This window comes from Crassostrea angulata, chromosome 3 (assembly GCF_025612915.1).
Source record: "Crassostrea angulata isolate pt1a10 chromosome 3, ASM2561291v2, whole genome shotgun sequence".
NCBI lineage: Eukaryota > Metazoa > Mollusca > Bivalvia > Ostreida > Ostreidae > Magallana > Magallana angulata.
In genome coordinates, this window is record NC_069113.1 from 15,501,260 (window position 1) to 15,524,005 (window position 22,746).

General features: G+C 32.3%; 3 protein-coding genes across 5 annotated transcripts; 2 read left to right on the forward strand and 1 right to left on the reverse strand.

The window, feature by feature from the left end:
* Positions 1–853: 853 nt before the first annotated feature.
* On the reverse strand, positions 854–4,898 carry LOC128178658 (uncharacterized). Its single transcript, XM_052845924.1, has 3 exons — positions 4,557–4,898; positions 2,555–2,828; positions 854–1,610 (listed from the first exon to the last, which is right to left on the reverse strand). Exons 1-3 carry the CDS (start codon positions 4,836–4,838, stop codon positions 1,207–1,209), a joined length of 960 nt encoding a protein of 319 aa, XP_052701884.1. The 5' UTR covers positions 4,839–4,898; the 3' UTR covers positions 854–1,206.
* Positions 4,899–9,983: 5,085 nt separating this feature from the next.
* Positions 9,984–10,910, forward strand: LOC128175747 (uncharacterized PE-PGRS family protein PE_PGRS54-like). The gene has a single exon (XM_052841585.1). It carries the CDS (start codon positions 9,984–9,986, stop codon positions 10,908–10,910), a length of 927 nt encoding a protein of 308 aa, XP_052697545.1.
* A 6,647-nt stretch (positions 10,911–17,557) lies between these two features.
* On the forward strand, positions 17,558–22,463 carry LOC128178285 (uncharacterized). Of its 3 annotated transcripts, none has more exons than XM_052845384.1 (2): positions 17,558–17,940; positions 19,816–22,463. In XM_052845384.1, exon 2 carries the CDS (start codon positions 19,821–19,823, stop codon positions 20,685–20,687), a length of 867 nt encoding a protein of 288 aa, XP_052701344.1. In that variant the 5' UTR covers positions 17,558–17,940; positions 19,816–19,820; the 3' UTR covers positions 20,688–22,463. The 3 variants fall into 3 exon arrangements, with proteins under 3 accessions (XP_052701344.1, XP_052701345.1, XP_052701346.1); XM_052845385.1 differs by lacking the exon at positions 17,558–17,940 and adding an exon at positions 17,990–18,618 and having other exon boundaries at positions 19,816–20,046; XM_052845386.1 differs by lacking the exon at positions 17,558–17,940 and adding an exon at positions 17,995–18,614 and having other exon boundaries at positions 19,816–20,004.
* The last annotated feature ends 283 nt before the right edge of the window (positions 22,464–22,746 follow it).

The following is a 22,746-nucleotide window of genomic DNA, read 5'->3' on the forward strand; positions in this document are numbered from 1 at the left end:
CATCGAAAGAAAGATAACTCCTCAATATGAGGTTCTCGTAACTTTTCGCACGGCCCCTTTTGGGGTCCTTATATTACGCATGCGCAGTAGTGTATCGACCTTTCTCAGCTTCAACCTGGAAAAAATTCAATCCCTACCCCTCCCACCCTATCTTGTAAGGTTATATATTCCATATTTTTCGTGTTTCTGTCTTCTTTTTCTGTATTTCAGATTCGTAATTCCTTGAAGTAGTACTTTCATCACATCCATAGATAAGCGTCATGGCTTTACAACGACACGTGTGGCGTGCAGCTGTCATCGGTCTAACGAATTTTGCTTAAGCCTGCCCCGGATTCTGTTTACTTCCAGGTCCGTGGCCAATAATCGGGCTTACTTTAATTGACACTTTGTTTCATTCAGACATTGATTGACAGTGAGTCATTGAATACACTTAGTAATTGAATAATTCTATTGATACATTGCAGTGGGTTGATTGTCATCATTGAATACATTGAGTAATCAATTAAATTGATACATTGATTGTCATATTGAGACATTCACTAAAGCAAAACATTGATTATACTTTATTGATTTGCATATTGATTGATTGATTGAAATATTGTTTGAATTATTGATTGATTGATTTTATTGATTGATTCATCTTGATTGATTGATTGTTTGGTTCATTGAAGATCTAACATCATAACTACCCAAAAGTCGATGTTGATCATTTAACTTACTCTATTGCTATATTTGCAATATTTTGCATACATTTGAATAGTTTATGATGTACTGATATATTAAAATAAAGCCATGACATAGACTGCCAATACGGTGTTGTTAATCTATTCTATTGAAATAATATGTACAGTAAAGTATTTAGACATTTGTCATCCCATGTTAAACTATGGGATATGGAGATTATTTATAAGCAACAAACAAACAAAATGCACATATTTTTTAAAATAAACACTCACAGCAATCTATGTGGATTTAGTAATGCAAATGAATTGAAAAAAAATGCACACATTAAAAAAATATAAATAATCACGAAGGTCAGGATACGAAAATACCCTACATAAAAGCACATATAAAATTGTTAAATGTTTTTTGTGATGTCTCGCTGGTAACTCTTTATTAAACAGTAAATATGCTTAAACAGTTAAGTCAATTGGTATAAAAAGAGAAAATGATTTCGCAATCAAAAATTGTGTTGTGAAAAAAATGTCAACACATTGTTTGATTTCGTTGGCTCCAAAATCCTAAATTGTTTGAAAATTCAAAAATCAAATTGTTTTCTCCAGAAAAGAACAACATCTTTTGTGAATCTGCTTTTGCGCATGCGTCGACTTCATGAGGATACGGTGTATGATTGGTTGATTTGAATGGATTGTTGGCGCTGTTTGATTTCCATTCCACTGCAGTTGGGTTTGTTCCGATGTCATGTATATACAAGTAGTCATCAGCGAACACATACAAAATATCGCCATTTTTAGTTACACAGTCCATGGAGTTAATAAAACGGTGGTGAAATCGAAGATTGAACATGCTAGAAATCGTTTCATTTTGAAGACAAGCAGCCGATGTTTCGTTCAAAACCGTTGAAATGGGATATGTATAGACAAATAAACCTGTATTAAAGAAAAAATTTATTATTTAATCATATTTACACTATATAATCAATTGATTGAGCAGTTTATCTATTTGAAAATCACATCGCATCGAAAAATTCTGGGATGTACTTTTAAATAAAAATTTGCATTTGCGTTGAGGAAATGCATTTATTAAACAAAGGAGCCATTCAAATGAATTTTAGCACAGTTTAACCACATTTGATTTTTAAACATAAATAGTAAATATAAATATGAGAAAGGTGACGTTTTTGTCGTTTCGCAATGAATCGTCTATCTTAAGGTGGTTTATCTACATTAACCATTATCTAATTATCATGAGTTAATAAGAGGTTAAGTACTAAAGTATTTCGGCTTCATAATGCTGGGCATAAAAATTCATTTCACATTTTATGGACCACAGAAATGCTATTTCAATAGAACGGAATGAATTACACGATGTTCCTCCCTAAGCAAAAGGTGTGCACATTTTGAAATTATGAAACATCTTGTAACCAATGATTTTGTAGAATGACGATTTGCAATTCCACTCATGAAGGGATGCAAACATTTTCCACGCAGATAGTTTTAAAATAGGTTTCAATACCTATTATTGTAGATCTTTACGCAATATAAAAATAACTTAAGTTTAATAAAATAAAATATGGAGGTATTTAATACACTAAGCTAAATAAATTTACACATACGAATAAAACTTTAGGTAAAATTGCAACGTTTTTCATTTTTTCAAACATATAATATATATGTAACCATATACCTAATGATGAAGAATGCTGATAACAAATTATAAAACCCTTATATGGTACTGACACTAATTTTGAACATGTCCATGTCTTCAGGTTTATCAACATATGTATTAAAAAATGAAAAACGTTGCATTTTCATGCATACACATATTCATATATATATTATGTCAGTAGTGTGTACTGTTATATATATCATACCTTGAACAATATAAACATATGTATTGTCATCAAATGCAGCGTCAATTGGCCCCACTATTCCTGGAAATAAGTCTGAAATACGACGCGAGCTGTATGGTCCTTTTTCCAAATCATGGTAACTGCCATACATAAGGACCAGACTGTTACTAAACAGGACTAGCTTCCTGCTGGGCAGTATTATGGAGGCATCGATCTTGCACGATGTCCGGTGCGGTCCAGTTGATGAAGCGTTTTTAAGGGGGTCGTGTCTACACAGAGAAGTGAAATTCTTAGTCTGTTGAAAAAAAGTACATATGAATGACATTAATGAGAAATAAACTTGAACAATCCTAAACGAAAAGGAGACAATACCAAGACATTTGCTGTGTTCTCTTTGCTTTAAAGTTTATGTTCTTTTTGGTTTAAAGTTTGAAAGAGCAATGTCCTCTTTATTTAACAATCGCATACAGTTCTTACAAACATGCTCAATAACTTACAGGCTAAATATTGTCAAAAAAGGTGAGGAAGTTTATAAAATTTGCAACTTTTTTATTCTTCTAATCTTTTATCACTGTATTATTTTTTTCTGTGAGCTATTGCCAAAGCGGTATTTAAAAAAAAATAATTCTGATTTCATAATTGTTTTGGCCAGCGAATGAACTGTAATGAAAATCAGATAAACTACAGCTTTAGTTTAACATTTATTTCAACTACACGTGATCAGAGCAATGTACCCATTAAAACCATTATAAAGCGTTTATAGCCTGTCATTCCTAATCTGCCAACAAATTTTATGGCTAATGGTTTAATGTGGAAAAAAAAACCCAGACACGAAATACTTAAGGATATCTTAGCACTGTTGACTATAAAAAATAATCATTTATTGATCGTCTTTACATAGGATGTTTTTACATCCCATTGCAAGAAAATGTGCTCAACATCCATTATAAAACACTCCAATAACAATTAACTTTAATGTTAAACATAAAATGGAATCGACAAATTGAAAAGCAATAAATTGGACGAGGATGTCGGTTCACGAACAAGTTGAATGGCATAGTCTGAAATTAAGGTGGAAAAAAGTGATTTACCAAAACTGATGCGACTAACAAGATCCTAATAATTGAATACTTATTTGTGGATTTAATTTACATTATCTCTAAGATTTTGATCAAATTCTTTAAATTAGATATTTAAATTTTTAACATATTTAAGATATCCGACATTATTAATCAAGCATACGATCAAATTTACAAAATGCAAATTTACAAAATGCAACGGAAGCGTATTGCTGCCAATTCAAATGAATTTTAACTAAGTCGTACATACGAGATACTAAATTGTGCGTATTAGATAATAGGTCACTATAACAAGATAATATGTCGTACGTACGAGATACTTAATCGTAATAACGAGTATATCGACGTATAACGAGTATATCGACGTGATCTTATCTCCTTGTACAAGTCGACATAATTTTGACGTTACATATATTTTATAAGAAAATGAAACTGAATTTTAATTAAAAAAATTAATACATCATCACGAAGCGAAGCAATTATACATTTCCCTAAACATATCTTACATACGACTTAGTATCGCGTTTTACTACATATTATTTCGTTATAACGCTTTGTAATTCGTACGTAAGTCTCAGAATCTCGTACTTACAACTTAGTTTTTTTTAACTGGCAGCAATATTAAAAGGCTTCCGTACTTCCGTACACAACGAATAGTAAATGTAAATTCATATCATAATGATTTTTTATTACGTTTATGTTCAATCCTTTTCATTGATAAAAGAGCAGAATCCAGGTAACAGCATTAATGAAATGTAATATAAGAGAATTATTTAGTAAACCAGCTTAATGAAACCGGTTAATTAGAAAAATAGGAATATTACAACAAAACAGCCACCCCTTCCAAAAATATTTCCAATCAAAACAAAAGAAACATGCAGAAAAAAATTAAGAGGATTTCTCAACAGAATATTTCAAAAACACCTAAGACTAAACTCACTGACCGGTTGAGGATTCCGTCTTACGTAAACGTTGCGAACGTCGAGCGTCGTTTGATGGCTGAATCCCCCATTACTATCTGCACAAAAACACTTGCCTTTTCTATATCGAAAGACGTCAAAATAACCTGTTTCCCCACACATTGCTGCGCATTGCAACCGACTTCTACTTCGAAATTGCACCTCTTCTGTGAATAAACAATGTGTTCTCCATTTTTGAAAGTTATTCACAAGTTCTTTTGCGGCAGCTAAGAAAATTAAGGGAAAACATAAAACAATATACTTCATATTAATTCATGGAGAATCTCTTCACCTCGACTTTTTGTGTGATTCTATCTTAATGATCTTATTTTTTGTTTCCGTTTGCTCTAAAAAGCCCTTAATATTATAATTAAAGCGACGGAGTTCGTAAAAGTCGGATAACATCTGCAGAATTCCGATTTGTCAATAAAAACGTGTTCGATGGTTCTGGGAACGTGTTTCAGGTTTGCAGTTTAGAATAAACGAAATGTCAACAGAAAATCGAATCAAATCCATGGTCTTTTTGATGAGGAGATTTGAATTAACAATGGCTAGATTCAATATTCCCAATAAACTACGCACTTGGTTCAATGTCCTTGCTGATAAGTGTACTTAGTTTTTACTATTCGATAATTGCTGGAAACATTTGCAATTTATAAAAAAAGAATGATATATACATTCTATATTATCTGAAAAGTCCGGTTTTTATATTTTGAAGAGTGACTCCTGTAATGTTTTTAGATGCAGTTATAAACGAAAGTAAATCTAAAATAAGTCAATTACTATTAAACAAACAAACACTGTAACAACTTTTAATTTGAGCTCATTAACTCAAAGGATAGAAACTGGGTTTTATTTTTTTTAAAAGCTATAAATTTTGAACAGTATGTATGTTATTTTATATTAATCAATGAAATAAAATTTGAAAAAAAAAATATATTGTAAAGTCTTACTTTTCAAAAAAGAAACTGCGTAAGTCAATTTTAATACAATTTACTTTTTTAAAAAATCAGCTGAAATAAATAAATAAATACTTATATGGTCATAACGCACAACTACCATCTGACAGTCGATTTAAACCCCAAATAAAAATCAACGATAATAGAATTTTAAAGACATAAAGCAACATACCTTAAAACAAAACAAAAACAAATCTGAGAAAATATAAAACTATTTCATAGACAAAATTCGTAAATGCTTTTATTACAAATTCAATTACTACAGTGTTATGGTATATATTGTCTTAGTATCCACAAAATATTTAGGTAAATTACATGGGAAAGCATTTTCAAAAATCCTTCTATTTCATTTGTTTGGATTTGCAACAATAACAGGGACGTGGTTTTCTTTGATATCTTCATAGGTGCAATGTCATTTTTAGTTTTTAAGTTATGATGAATTTAAGATACTAGTAACAAATTTCCTGGTTAAAGTGCAATCAAGCATACTTATCAAATTCAATAAATCATTGTGTGGAAATGTCTTCAATGATATCAATATTTTTGCAACCGCAAATCTTTCGTGTAAATAAAGAACTAGCAGTAGTGCTTTATGAAATATATTAATATATGTTGATCATATCTCCCTTTCACTTCATTGGTTGTTGCTCTTGACTTCTGTAGGCTAATTGTCAAATGATAAGCGATTTTATATCTAAGCGTTGATCAACATTTTGAAGTGATAATGAATGAATTTCATTAATCTTCTTAACTCACCATTAATTGTGAGCAAGAAGAAAGAATGCGATATGAAAATATCTGTAATATTAAGGATAATGGGTTAAAAGATTTTTTAAATTCTACTTTAAAAAGTATCCATATAGAATTGCCATTTTGAATTATGTAGATTTTTCAATCTAGAGAAGTTTAAAAATTGTTTCCATTGGCAACGATTTTATATTTTTTCATTATAGCATATGTTTGAATATTTGAAAAAAAGAAATTGAAAACGAAGAAAAAACCACAACAATATCAGTTGTGCGATGTACAGATTTCTTATTTTCTGTTTCAATTCTCATTTGAAAGCTATATATCTCTCAATCTGTTCTCAGTTGCATAATAAAAAACACATCCAATAATAGATATGCAGACAACGACCTGTGCCATATCCTAAATTATAGTTGCGCCGTTAAAGTACTTCCTTTCCAATCATATTTGTATGCATTTCTAAACCGAATTTAAACAGCTTCATTAAGAGGTTGGCATTTGATAAATATGTTTTTCATGCATTAGAAAGGGTTTCTCAATGCAAAGATTTCAAAGAATAGAAAATCAAGGAATCAAAAAGAAAATCCACAAATAAAACTTTTTGAATGAATACGCTAGACTATTTAATGATACCTTCAGCAAATAAACAAAAGATAATTACTATTAAAATTGAATATCAATCTATTAATATAAAAAGAGTGTCTCTTCAGGTATTGGGACATGTCGGCGTTAAGTGCAATTGTAATGGTATCATTCATTGATTTTAATTTTCAATATATTTCTCTCAACAAACGGATAAATGCTAATCGATTATATGTTTTAAGAAAAGATTTAAACAATTCACCATATTCTATATTACAACTAAACAATCTTTCTTTATACAACTAAATTTTGACTTGAATAGCTCCGCTACTAAGATCTAATAAAGACCTAATTAATTTTTTGAATGTATCTTGTGTACAACGACAGCAATTTCTTTGTGCACTGTGAACAAACACATAACGTTATCTGACAATAGCATAAGGCAGCATAATGACGCCACAAGGAAAGTCCTAATGAAGTATTTATTATTTGAATATGGTGTAAAAATTTACAAGTAATTTGGATTCGGCCTAAAAAAAAAGTTGTGTGTTTAGGGTAACTCGACCTAACCTACAAATATGCCCCGATCCTACAATTTTTAGATGTCTGTTTTTATTCGATTGTGATTTTTATATTATTTTTATTAAAAACCCATTTTTAAATATGACACAAACAAACATTCGTAGGATTCATGCAGAAATAAATATGATAAAGGAAAAAAAATCCCTACTTACCTAACCTAATTTTTCATCAGTGTTACCCTAAACACACAATTTATCTTAATAGGCATTATTAATGATAAACAATGATTAAAGGAAGTTGAAGAAGATAATCAGCATGCAGTATAACGATGTAAACGATTCAACATTTATCATCTGACCAAATATAATAGTTTGTTTTGTGGCAAGTAGCCACCCATGAAAAGTTTGCTTTGATTTAATTGAAGAAACTTAAAGTTAATTACTTATCATTCACTGTACTTATAAAAAAAATTGTCTAATTATCATTAGTTGTAGCAAATTTATCTTATACGATACTTTTGAATTTTAATAAAAGATATTTTTTTAAAATTAACATTATTAAAGCATTTTAGAATGCAAAGAATAAGACGACTTTGGTTAAAAAAAAAGAATTTACTATTGCTGTCAAACGCTTAACCAGGTTGTACAGAACATAAACCTATATTGTCAAAAATGACTTACATAGGTTTTGTGCAGTCTATGATTTTATGGATTTTGTAGCAATATTTTTTCATTCAACCATATTTTAGCGTTTTTGTCATAACAGGAACACCCACGCACTGATATGGAAACCATTCTGTATACCTTTTGCAGAATCTACTATATACATGAACTTATAATAGCAAAATCATGAACAAATCACAACCATTACATCAGCAATAACGACATACAGTGTACATTAATTAATAGTTAATATATGTATAATGGCATATACATGTAGTTCAACATTTCTGTCACACAATTAGATTTAAACTGTTAGAGTTTGCGAACACTAACGCTTGCTTCATTCCTGGTGGTAGGGATAAGGCATGATGAGTTCTTTGTTTACTTGATCAAAATAGTTCTTTTTGAAGTTGTCTATTGTAGCTAAAAGAGTAAAAATCCAAACCCGAGAAAACGTTTGGAACGATTGTCCATACAAACAGTATAATGATCGTATATTGATTCAACAAAACTGTACTAGATAGTCCGCTTAACCTCTATATAAATGTTACTACAAGAAGAAATTCATAGATGAATATGACACTTTTAAACACATTTTAGAGCAATTCCTTTAGATTTATTAAGAACGGACAAAGGAAATTGTATTTCTATTTTCACCCCATAAACAAAATAATATATTTAAAATGTTTCTGTATCATACATTAGTCAGTATCACAGTATACGATAATTAGAAATGTTGATTATCAACATATGTATGCATTGTCCCAAACTATCGTGCACTTCCAAATAGATTTGTAAAGCGATGGGTCGTTCAGGCAGGAAAATGCTGTAAAAAACGTTAGAACTACTTCCAAGTTTACTTTCCAAGTTGTATTCCTCATGGAAAATATTGTTAAAAATGTTGTGAAAGAAATTTAAGTTAAATTTAGGTAATGGATGAAACTGCAGCCAAGAAGTTTTTTTAAAGTGCATGAACTCCACAAAGCGAAAACAAATTAACATAACGTAGTTTGAAGGCGATCCTTTGCACAACTGAATAAGTAACTGTACAATTAATATTCTAATCATGGTCATCAAACAATATTTGGGGCTTGATGTACACGCTGATGACGTCACCTCAAATTATAAAAGCTAGAACCTGCAGCTTGCAAACCAGGACACCTAACAGAGCCTCAGAGATCCGAGATACAGGTAAGAGATCTTATTATATCTGAGTCTTGCGTGTGGATGCATTTATGATTAAAGTGTATTAATAATGTTTCAATAGCAAGAGAGAACATAAGTGCGATCGATAGGAAAATCACTCTTATGATTTTTATTTTCAAATTGTCGGATTAAAGAGATATAAGATAAATAATTTAAAGAAATTATTCCTTGCAAGTAATGGTGGAATTCAATTTAAAAAAAGTATTGTTAAAAATGAAATTTCTATCATTCTAACTCGTTGCTCATTTTCTGAGGACGAACATTTTTATTAATTTGTTTATATTTCTGAAGTAAAAAGAGCACACTCAAATCCATCATAAAGCGAAACTATTCTAGCTAAATTTCATTTCTTATTAAATGTATGTTAGTAGTTGAATATATCTTATCTTTAAAAAAGTAATTGATGATGCTAGCATTTTTTTCCTCTCCAATGTTCATTAGTATTTGATAATATAAGATTATCATATATCTATCAGTTTTTGAATATATAGTACTTTGAAATATTTTGGTTTATCACTATAGACTGTAGAAAAAATCACATAAATAAATTACATTTTTTTGATAAAAAAGAATTGAATAGGGATATTTGGGGGAATAGTATATCCAGTAAAAAATCTAATATATTACGGAAATTGCAATATAGTTTTGAAACTAGTCCTTTATCCCTTATGTCTTTTTAACTTCATTTTAACTTATAATTATATTCAGTAAAATTCGTCATTTTTTCTTCAGTCATGCTCCGCACAGCAGTTATCTTTTGCATTTTGGCATCTGCCTTATGTGACTACGACAAAAAACTCTCGTACGGCATCGGACCTTTGTCAAGAAGAGGGTTTGGAGGAGGAAATCTTGGATTCGGAGATTTTGGCATTGGTGGGGGAAATCTTGGATTCGACGGTTTTAGCGGAGGTAATCTCGGATTTGGCAATGTTGGTGGACTCCAAATAGGAGCACCTTCGTTTGGTGGAGTCAACTTTGGTGGATTTGGAGGTCAAAGTTTCAGATCCTTCTTCTCTAGTCCCGGAAGTGCTGCCGCATCAAGTGCTGCTGCTTCCGATGGCCCGTTTGGTGGATCTGCAGCATCTTCCTCCGCAGCTTCTAGCGGATTAGGAGGTTCCCAATTCTTTGGTGGTAACTTTGGCAATGCTGGATTTCAAAGCTTCAGGTTCTTCGGTCCCGGTGGTAGCGTAGCTACTGGTAGTGCTGCCGCCAGTGACGATGGGTCGGCTGCTGCTTCGTCTGCTGCAGCTGGTAATGGAGCTGCCGCAGCCTCAGCAGCTGCAGCATCTCCATCACTCGGATTCCCTGGCCTAACGTCATTCCCAGGCAGTTACTACTCTTATCCTGGAAGTTTCTACTCATATCCCGGAAGTTTGTCTTCCTATCCAGGAAGTTTTTACTCCTATCCCGGAAGTTTCTCCTCTTATCCCGGAAATATCTACTCCTATCCCGGAAGCGTATACTCATATCCCTCAAGTTTCTATTCCTATCCCGGAAGTTTTTACTCATATCCCGGAAGTTTTTACTCAAATCCCAGTCAATACTATTATCCAGGAAGTTTAAACACTTTTCCTGGTAGTGTGTACTCCTCCCCAAATGTTGATTACTTTGGGTACTTTGGCCGTCCTGTCCGAAAATCAAAGGTAAGACAAATGAAGTAACACTTAACCAAACAATTCTTTCAAGAAAGTTAATCTAGATATTGAATTAGCATTATTTTTTACAGGTTTATTAGAGACGGTCTCCTTGACATTGCCTGACCCTTGGATTGTCCGAAGAACAGTTTGTTTTAATTTTGAATATGTTGAATAAATGTTTTTTAGCATCCAAAAAGTCCAATCGTTGATCTTTTTTTTTTTAAGAAGAAAATGCTCATTTCTGTTCCAACTTTTTTGTTCATAAAATCAGTTCAGTTTACATTTTGTATAAACAAGATGTACATGGTCATAACATGCTTCACAGATAAAAGTCCTAAATAAAAAGATTCAAAAGAAGAAAAAATCAAATTATAATGCCTAAAAGAAAAAGGAAAAAAATGTGTTTACACTAAATTACTGCTTTTATCACATGTTTAAGATTATCAGTAGAACTAGTATCTACAGAATAATGATACATAGCATTTATATAGAAAATTTCCCAACAAAAAATTGTTAAATACATAATATATATCATATTTTAACAAAGGGAATAAATAAATTTTGAAAAAAAGACCAAATAAAAGACCCTTTAAACCAACAAAACACCCCCCCCCCCTGCCCCCAAAAAATCTCTCTTAATCTCATCTCAGTTTCAGAATAAACTTTTCAGTTGCAGAAATAATGATAACAGGGAAATAAAATGGTGTTATATCATCAAAGACTGCTTTCAATTTCACAATTTTGCATCATTAATTAAGGGTGAGAGTGAATCGAACCGCTTAATGGTAAAAAAGTTTTTCATAAGCGGTTGAAGATGTTTCATTAAACGTTCGTGCTGCTGTGCATTTTTGACGTTTTATGATACAATTTAATCACTAAGCGATATATCAGTAGCAATTGGCAATGTTAATTGTGAATGCAATAATTTATAGCATTAGGGGCTGCATTTTCAACGCATAATGATATTTATATCATTAAGCGGCGTTGTGCTATTGACGCTTGTTACAGAGGATATTTGTTGCAGATTGAGTAGTCCTAGCGGCAGTTTTCTGCTCGACGGCGCCACACATGTTATAAAGTCATATGCAAAAATACGTTCGGAATTTATACAGGAAAAATGTCTAAAGAATTTTAAATAATTTTCTTTAAGAAATAATAATCACGCTATCCGTGCGTATCACCGACATATCTCTGCCTGGGAGAATCACTGGAAGCAAACTTCTGTTTATTGGAAGTAAATTTCACATTGCAATAAATCAACTGAAGTAAACATCATGTAGAAAATGCCAAAATTGTCATGCCAAGTTTAATCAGGAAATTGGTTTAAAGTAACCACAGAAAATCGGTTAAAGTATCAGACTTGAAGTTTTAAATTCTATTGGTTTTTTACTATTTTCAATTACCAACATCATTATTATTGTGCATTGCAAGAATATGAAATCAAAAGTATTTGAACTATATAATTTTTAACAAAGAATGTTCTTAAATGCTGAGAATTTTACTCAACGCAACTTGTTTTCTGTTTGCTGAGGCAATGTTTTCAAAATAGTAACTTTAAAAATCACATTGCAGATTGAAAAGCATAACAAATCTTAAACTAGCATACAATGAAGGATAAGGTCTCATTTCACGTTTTAAAGTGATTTTTTTCTCATGACTATTATTAAACTATTTTTCATAAAAAATATTCTGGTTGTAAATTGTTTACATAGATTGTTTCTTGTAAGATATATTTTGAAAAAAAAATATCAATCCGCTTGATATTATTGAAAAATAGGTGAATATCTATTAACTTATTTTATTATATTTTTTCTTTCATAATCAGTTGTACCCGTTACCGCCGCTTAGAAAGCTCACCTATCGAGTAGAGAAAAAAACTTTTGAAAAGCGTCATGTAATTTTTACAAATTCTATATCATAGGTATGGATGCTGAGAGATTAAAGAAGAAAAAAATTTCGCAGTCTTTGACCCTCTCACATTTCCTTCAAATGATATACACCAGATACATGTATAGTCAAGAATTGCCATAACAATTTTGCAAGTAGCTTTTTTAAATATTTATTACCATTCATTATGAGTAATCATAGTTTTTGCACATATTGTGAATAATGAGTGGTCCATCTAAGCATAACTATGAAAGACGAATAGGGCCACGTTACGAGATCTTTTCTCGTAATTACGAGATAATTAACTCGTAATAACGAGATCTTTTCTCGGAAAAACGAGTTAATTATCTCGCTATTACGAGATCTTCTCTAGTAAAAACGAGATAATTATCTCGTTATTACGAGATCTTTTCTTGTAATTACAAGATGAAAATATTTGTTTTATGTGGCCCTATTCGTCTTTCGTACATAACCGAAATGGAAGAAAGGGAGAAATGCTACCATACATGTATAGTAGCTTGTCCGTGGGGGTAACCTGGCTATAAAAAGGATGAAGTGTTACTATACGAGGGTTGTCCAAAAAGTTCGTCGACACATGTAATTTTATACAAAATAACGGCGCTATTATCAGGAAAGTATTATAATATTTTAATATGAGTATAATAATCTTAGTGTATAAATATCAGAGCAATGTATAATTTTGTATTGGAGTTATCACTATATATACATTGCAAAATAAAATAAACAAAACAAAATGAATTTATTTATCAGCAAAAAAAATTAAAATAATAGAATATAAAGAGACTCACCCTAACAAACACACACCCTCACTCTCTCACTAAGAAAGAAAATATAACTTTAAAAAGTTATAATCAATCAACACTGACAATGAAACAACAGTGAATTAATTTTTAACACATTCAATTGTCAGTTTCTATATGAAACAAATAAATGCTTTAAACGCTGATTTAATATAGCTATAAGGTATAAACCAACAAATCAAAATTACCAATACTGTTATATGTAATTTCACAGAAAAAGTAAATTTGAATGTTATCTGTAATTAAACAATCAATTTCTATCACTAGGTAAACTGATAAATCATTTAATCGTAAAATAGAATTGAAAGTTTGGCTTCAAATAATTGCAACAGCCACCCTAAAATAGTCACCACTGGGCCTCCATAGCACGCAAAACCCATAAACAAAACGTTCCGTCTCCAGTCCCGGACTCGAAGGTCTCTCACTGGAAGACTATCCACACAGGGCCTCCTAACCACAAACGTTCGTCAAACACGAGCTCCTGTGCGTCCCACTTACGTCACGCGCTGCTCCGTTAATAGGTCTCGGTCCTAGTCCTGCCCCACATATGCTACGCTAAGCAAGCCTTCAACTGACGTTGCACCACTGACCCACCGGCTTTAACGATATAACTATCCCTGCACTGAAACAATAATAACCTATTCTAAAACCTATAGACATACTCATTTATACAACGAAAATAAACCGTAAATATACCATGAAACTGACAAAAACATACAAAAACTTACCGGCTGGAGAAAAGCAGAAGCCCAAACAGATTTACAGTAATTTATGGCTACCAGTCTACCAGACTAACTTCTGGAATTCGCCAAAATTAACAAACTGGAGGACGAATTCAAAAACGTGGCCGCACACTTGACAAGCAGCCACGGCTCTAACTCACCAAACCAGTTATACTAAAATAGCCCTAATACCGAACACCCTCGATTGACAAAAATGGAACACAATTTTACAACTATTTACACAAACAAAATACAAAACTGAAATAAACTGAATTCAACTTCATCACACATGTCCTTGCCGTAATATCTTTTCAAAGTCAACTGCTAGTTTGAAAATAGCTTCAAAAGACGTATTTAAATGACGTACACCATACAGACTACATCATAATAGAAGATTATGAAGTTTTGAAATGTTTTATAAAAACTGTAAATATTCATGTCTAATAACTCAATTACAAAGTTTGTACAATTTTTACGCTGGGCCGTGCGTACTTTCCGCAACCATTTGATACATTAAAATTTTAGTTTATTTCAATGGAAAACATTCAAAACCACTTAAGTTTGATTTGAAATTTTATGAAAAAGATTTAGATATACAATATGTATATTTAAACCCATTTAAAATAACAAGAACGCCATTGTCCACGAACTTTTTGGACAACCCTCGTATAGCCAGTTTTCCGTCGGGGAGAATCTACTAAATACTGTAGAAGCAGAAATATTTGTTAAGGATTTAATTTCGTTATTTTCGTTGGCAGTAATAATCAACAAAATTAAATCCAAGACGAATTTTTAACCTAAACATTAATTAAGACAGAGTTGATATCCAATACATTCTAGGTAATACAGTTTGACAAAATTAAATGCCAACGAAATTGTGTTTTATTTAAAAAAACCAACCAAATGTTTTTAACCCAACAAAAATTTGTTTACAGTAGTCGCTTTTGCAGAGGGGTGAGGGGATACTATTTAGCCAATTTTTGGAGGGAAAGATAGCTAGCGGGAAAAGGCACTATACAATACCGGACAACCTTGTTTAACAATCTGTCAAAATGTTTATATCAACATATTTTGGATTTGCAAATATTTCTTAAAAGTCTAGAAAATATTTCTTCATTTTGCCTTAAATTATTTTTAAATTCTACATTATGGATCCATATTATATGTTATGTCATGTTAAATTCTCTGCGTCGCCGAAAAACCCCCCATATAGATTCTTCTTGTTTTAAATTTTGGTTAATATGAAGATCTTTAAAAACATACGCTAAAGGAAAAAACCTAAAGACTTTAATACAGATTTTAAGTTCGGATGTTAACATATTCAAAACGGTTTTTTATTTTTGTTAAAACTCTATAAATTTTCTTACAATATAACACAAGTGCTTGAGGACAGGACCAAGCCCCCCCCCCCCCCCCCCCCCCCCCGAGATTTTAATCCCCAGGATAGTTGACTTTCTTGATAAAAGTTCCCCAACTTCCATTGAAGTCATGTATCCAACATAATCAATTTCAAATATCTAAATTTTATGGAAAATAATCATATTAATTCAGATAAAATATCTTGCTTTAAAGTACTTAATTGTAGCTAGATAAACGGAACTGTTGATTTTTACCTCTTTTAATAGGCCTAATTAATGTGCAATTATGAATCTTTATACTTAACAATTTTTTACTTTACAACGTCGGATTTGTTTTATTACAAAAACTTCCAAATAATTTTCCATGCGAAATACTTTCACATTTACAGTTATCAAATCTATGTAACGCCAGACAAAAACAGAGACGCAGAATCATGATGCTACATGTACAAGGAAAAACGTTATACAGGTATTTAAGGATTGGAATTTATGCATGTACATTGGATGTAGAGGAAATAGAACAGCTTGCAGTACGTCAATAAACACATTTAAAACGTGTCAGGTTAAACTAATATAACTAATCTTAATAGTATATTTTGCGGCAAGAAGCCATCCTCAAAATAGTTTGCCCTGCAATATAGGTTAATCACTCATGAATATTGTTACACTGTCTAATGATTATTAGCTGTTGTAGTAATTGTATTTTTAACTGTTCGGTTGTTTTATTAAAGATTTCTTTTTTTACTCTGGCATTCATATCCTTATGTTTTAAGATTGTGATAATTGTTTTTCCAGTTTGTGAAAAGTCGAACATTTTTTGTTTAAAACTACAGTTTTGTCACCACTAGTAGGAACCATTGTATACGTACAAACACAAATGTACGTTTATTTAAACCCCCCTCCCCCCCCCCCCCCAAAAAAAAATCAATAGATTGATTGAGTGAGATTCGTCTTGAAATATATAGTTATTGTTATCTAAATCTTAAATTTTGTTTCTATTAAGAATAACAGGATTACAGGGGTATAAAAAATCCACTGTGAGGAACGAAAAACTATTTATTGTACATTGTAGCCCTACTTTTTGTAATGCTATTTTATTTCAAATATGTAAGTCAATGACCTACTTTTTATAAAAAAAATTCCTCACAATTGTCCACCCTCACCAAATTTTTTTTCATTGTTAAACTTTTATAAATAATAAAACAATTTGGGGCCTGAAAACAGTGAAAAACGGATAGCTTTACTAATTGAATAATTACATAAATTTTTTCAACATCAAAATTTGAATTTAATTTGGTCTGAACTTCCCCTTTCAACGTTTCAAACTCTACCAATTCAGATATAAATAGATTGTATGTATTTAATTGGGTTTTTAATTATACAACGTAAATGATAATAGCTCTGATATATTATATCTCATAAACTGATTTTGTGTATTTTCTTTTTGTTTTGCGTGCGAGTAAGTGATGTGATATTATATATGAGATAATACAACCATTAAATATGAAAAGTGACATGACATAACACAAAGGAACGTAAGTTATTGCCACAAAAATTTTTTTCAGAGGTAAACAATGAATTGAAACATTAGTCCAAATTTCCTCTGTTTCAATAAAGGTAGTCTATATATCATCCTAAAATAAACAAAACATAAATATTCAAAACAATTTTTGATTTCAGATTCTGAACTTTGTAAAACAAATTTTTGAAATTTCAAACTCTGAGTAAACTTAATCCTTAAGGAGGGCTATGTCTTTTAAAAGTTTTTTTTGTTTTAAGATGTTTTTTAAATGGATGGGAAGGTGAAATTGAATTAAATTCTCATTTTTTACACAAAACAATTTTAATGATGGCGAGCAATGTAACATTGTCTGCAACAACAATTATGTTAATAATTGTATTTATGTGTTGAATGCTATAATTTTATTTGCTTATTTATTGTATTTTTCATGTATATGTTTGATTAGATAAGTTGCATTTCTTTCCCAGGCCTTGTAGTGGTCGTTGGCCATATTATGTAATTTCCCTGCAGTGGTCACTGTCCATGTCTATTTTTAGCCCAAATTCTTAGTCTAAAAACCTCCAAGTGACCTATCATGTAATTGATAAAAATCCAATGGTGAAATTCTCCCCAAATTTAATTTAATAGCCAATCAAATTAAGCGATACGGTAACGTGGTTTGATGCGGTCAGTATCTGACCGGTGAGATTAGGGTCATTCTGTCTTCATCTCTGATAGTGTTAGCACGAGTAATGTTTTGATACAGTAAGTTTTTGAAACGCAGTTTCTAGTTTTTTGTTGTATGCGATATCGCATGATTATTTGTGCTGGTTCCGGTTGGGGTACAATATGTAAACAATGAGGATTTTAAATGTGTGCGTGATTGGACATTCTCACATCAGAAGATTAAAAGATTATGGTATGCAGACAGAAACAGACAATCTAAATTTGGACCCTGAAGTGTTTAAAGTATCATTTAGAGGAAAAGGCGGTTTGAGATTAAACAAGCGTGTCTTCAGATCGGAGATTCTGCATTTTGACTCAATTCCCGATGTGGTGTTTTTACAGATTGGTGAAAATGATATCTGTGAAAATACAAACAGTGAGAAATTAGCTAGGGATATTATATCTGTGGGACAGTATTTAAGAGATGGGGTTGGAGTAAAGGTAGTGATAATAGGCCAGTTAATTCGCCGAATGCAGTTTGCATCATGCCAAAATTTTAACGTCTTTGTGGTTCAGACTAATGAACATTTGAAACGTTTTGCTGAGCCACTTGGTGGAATTTATTTCTGGGGACATCGGGGTTTTTGGAAGGATTTTCATTATTTAGGCCCGGATGGTGTCCATCTGCTGTGTACCCCTGCCGAGGACCAGCCCATGAGGAAGTTTCGCCGCAGCATTAGGAATGCGGTGATCCTGCACTCAAAAGTTTTGAGGCCAGTATGATTTTAGATCTTATGTGCTATCACTCTAGAATAATGATATTCAATAATATGTGAATGTATATATCCATATTGATATATATTTACATTTTATTTGTTTGAATTAAGACAGTGTAGGGGCACTTTATGTATTAAGTCCCTGAAATTTAAATGCGTGATTTTTCGTGTTGATGAGCATCAGTTCAAATTCTACCTTTCATTTTAATTCAGCGTTTTGGCTGGAACTGATAAATTTTATGTTTGTTGAGTTTGCATACTAAAGAATGATGAAGGAATATTGGGTCTGTGTAACCCATATGGTCAGTGGGACATGTTCCTTACAATTATGAATTTAATGTTACCTCGTAAATAAAAATCAGGTCAAGAATTTTTAGTTACATGAATGTTTGGATCTACATGTACTGTTAATGATGAAGGAACATTGGGTCTGTGATACCCATATGGTCAGTGGGACATGTTCCTTACAATTATGAATTTAATGTTAATAATGTTATGTAATTAAAGTCATGTTGGGACTATTTAGTTACATAATGTTTGAATCTTCATGTACTAATAATGATGTAGGAACATTGGGTCTGTGTTACCCATATGGTCAGTGGGACATGTTCCTTACAATTATGAATTACTAATAATGATGTAGGAACATTGGGTCTGTGTTGCCCATATGGTCAGTGGGACATGTTCCTTACAATTATGAATTACTAATAATGATGTAGGAACATTGGGTCTGTGTTACCCATATGGTCAGTGGGACATGTTCCTTACAATTATGAATTACTAATAATGATGTAGGAACATTGGGTCTGTGTTACCCATATGGTCAGTGGGACATGTTCCTTACAATTATGAATTACTAATAATGATGTAGGAACATTGGGTCTGTGTTACCCATATGGTCAGTGGGACATGTTCCTTACAATTATGAATTACTAATAATGATGTAGGAACATTGGGTCTGTGTTACCCATATGGTCAGTGGGACATGTTCCTATTATTATGAATTTTATTGTAACAGGTACATGTAGATCAAAATCTTGTTGGTATGCGCCTAACTGATCAGGTCAAAATACCAAGTACATGGTTGAAATCATCTGTTAATGCAAAAGTTGATTATGAAAAATTTTTTTTATGGGCTAGGCTAATCATATATGTGAAAGGATAGGATCCATACCTATTATTCTTATTATATATTTAGCCATTATGCCACCCAAAAAGAGAGCCAGGAGAGATGATGTGGCAACTGGAGGATTACCACCAACAACACCACCAACTGAAGTAAATAAGGGGAAAAAAGGGCCAAAAAGAACCCGAAAACAGTCGGAGAATGACACTGTCAAGGTGCTACCAAATATTGATTATGAACTTCTGGCAAAAGAAATTGTAAACCAACAAAAAGCTGATAGTGAGAAACAAAACATCAGTGAAAGTGTTGGGCAACCTCCTATGGTGAATTCTGTTGAGGATACTGCACCAGTAGTTGGGGAAGCTATACCGGCCGCTGCCACAATTCCTGCCTCTGCGGCTGCCACAATTCCTGCCTCTGCACTTGGAACATTACTGGATAATGTGTTCACAGGTGAGCCCGCAGGCAATTTATCGCGGAGTACTGGTAGTAGTTTTGCATGCTCTAGTAGCCCTCAAATTCACTTATCAGATTGTGTGCCTCTAGGGGCATCAGTTTCCTCAAAACTGAAACTTAAAATTTGGAACAATGAATTTGTTGACTTAAAAAATTTATTGCCGACCTCAGGAGATGAACCCCTTTCAATTGTGGTACAAGCGGGTAAAATTGAGCTACAACAAGCGGCTTCACATAAAACACCTATTACAATCCATCAATGGACAGATGCTTTTCTGGTATTCAGTACAATTTACTTACAGAAATTTCCCCATGAGGCATGCAATCTGTTAAAATACATGTTTACAATTAGGGAGATTCACAAGCTTCATGGGGACCAACCCTGGAGAATGTATGATGAGTCATTTAGGAAAATAAGAGAGACATCCCTCCTGCCGTGGGAGAGAGTAGTAACAGAGTTGCGACTTAAGGTAGCCTCTATGGGTTAAAGTCTCCTACCCAATTTCAAGCTTATAATGGACCCCAATAGACATAAAGGGCACAGTTTTCGGATAGGGGCAGCAACACATGCTGCACAGTTAGGCTATTCTGAGAGTTTTATTCAGCATTTAGGCCGCTGGAACTCCAATGCATTACACAGATATATTAGAATACAATCGTTTCAACTGTAATTATTTGTATCTACAATCTTTCTTACCCCTGCAGTTTATTTATAGCAGGCCAGTGAGTAACTGCTGCTATTGATCTGTACCAAAAAATGTCCTTATGTTTGTTACTTTTTCCATAAGAGAATCTTGTGCGTAAAATACGGAGGGTGTCTCAATTAATTTTGTTAATTATAGTATGTTTACAGGTGTAGTAATGTGTAATGATAGGTCAGTGTTTAACTGCTATTTTGTAGTTGCACATTGTGTCTTTAGATATTGTTAGTACAACTTTTAAGTTAGTTTATTAGAGTGCCTGCGGGTTTCACCTTGGAATTGCCATTCATGTTACGTTTGTACGGGTTATAGTATAATGAATTATATGCACTTATTGCCAGGTCAGTGTGTAACTGCTGGTAACACTATGCCAAGTCAGTGTTTAACTGTTGGTACATTTGACTATAAACTGTGATTTGTGTATGTGTTCACATCAGCATCAACAAGTGCACAACTCACCTTGGATGGCACAATGGAATTGCCAATTGTCATTATGCAATTCACATTTGGTGGCATATTTTATTTTTGAGGTGCCATCTTTTTGCTGGTTTTGTATATATTGTATATAATTTTGAACAAAATATTGTTTTTCTGTATTTTAAGGGGATCAGCATATTGATAAGTTATTTAACATTTTGTGTGAACAGCTTTGGGTCTGATCCCCTACTATGTTGTTTATATTTTTCTTTACTTTCGTCATTTTTAATAAATGACATATTTCATCATGCACAAGTGTTGAGTTCATTTATCAGACAGCAAAAACCGAGCTGCGGTGGAGTTGTGCAGCATGAGAAAACATAAAACAACAATTATGTTAATAATTGTATTTATGTGTTGAATGCTATAATTTTATTTGCTTATTTATTGTATTTTTCATGTATATGTTTGATTAGATAAGTTGCATTTCTTTCCCAGGCCTTGTAGTGGTCGTTGGCCATATTATGTAATTTCCCTGCAGTGGTCACTGTCCATGTCTATTTTTAGCCCAAATTCTTAGTCTAAAAACCTCCAAGTGACCTATCATGTAATTGATAAAAATCCAATGGTGAAATTCTCCCCAAATTTAATTTAATAGCCAATCAAATTAAGCGATACGGTAACGTGGTTTGATGCGGTCAGTATCTGACCGGTGAGATTAGGGTCATTCTGTCTTCATCTCTGATAGTGTTAGCACGAGTAATGTTTTGATACACCCACCACCATCCCCGTTTCACCACTCCAATATTCGAAAGATGCATACATGTACAAAATATTGTTCTTTTGCATTGGCATATTTTATTGGCATATTTTATTTTTGAGGTGCCATCTTTTTGCTGGTTTTGTATATATTGTATATAATTTTGAACAAAATATTGTTTTTCTGTATTTTAAGGGGATCAGCATATTGATAAGTTATTTAACATTTTGTGTGAACAGCTTTGGGTCTGATCCCCTACTATGTTGTTTATATTTTTCTTTACTTTCGTCATTTTTAATAAATGACATATTTCATCATGCACAAGTGTTGAGTTCATTTATCAGACAGCAAAAACCGAGCTGCGGTGGGGTTGTGCAGCATGAGAAAACATAAATAATATTTCGTTTAAAATTTACACCTAAAATGGTGTTATAAGTGAAATTACACTTTTACAAAAAAAGTCATATTAATTAGTTAATTGAATAAGGACACAGAACGTGTACATCGAGATGTTAACTTATTACTAATCAAGGTAATACACATGAATGCATCCCTAGCATGCATCAATTATTATACTTGCAAAGTCCTGAAAACATTTACAGCTACTATTTATATGAGTTGAATTTTCTTTTATCATGCGTTTCTATGTAAGCTTTATGATATTATAAA

Coding starts and splice junctions, on each gene's coding strand:
- LOC128175747 (XM_052841585.1), top strand. CDS start 9,984: ATGCTCCGCACAGCAGTTATCTTTTGCATTTTGGCATCTGCCTTATGT.
- LOC128178658 (XM_052845924.1), bottom strand. CDS start 4,838: ATGAAGTATATTGTTTTATGTTTTCCCTTAATTTTCTTAGCTGCCGCA. Junction 2,829..4,556: donor TAAGACGGAATCCTCAACCG/GTCAGTGAGTTT, acceptor TTTTTTCAACAG/ACTAAGAATTTCACTTCTCT. Junction 1,611..2,554: donor ATATGTTTATATTGTTCAAG/GTATGATATATA, acceptor TCTTTAATACAG/GTTTATTTGTCTATACATAT.
- LOC128178285 (XM_052845384.1), top strand. CDS start 19,821: ATGCCACCCAAAAAGAGAGCCAGGAGAGATGATGTGGCAACTGGAGGA.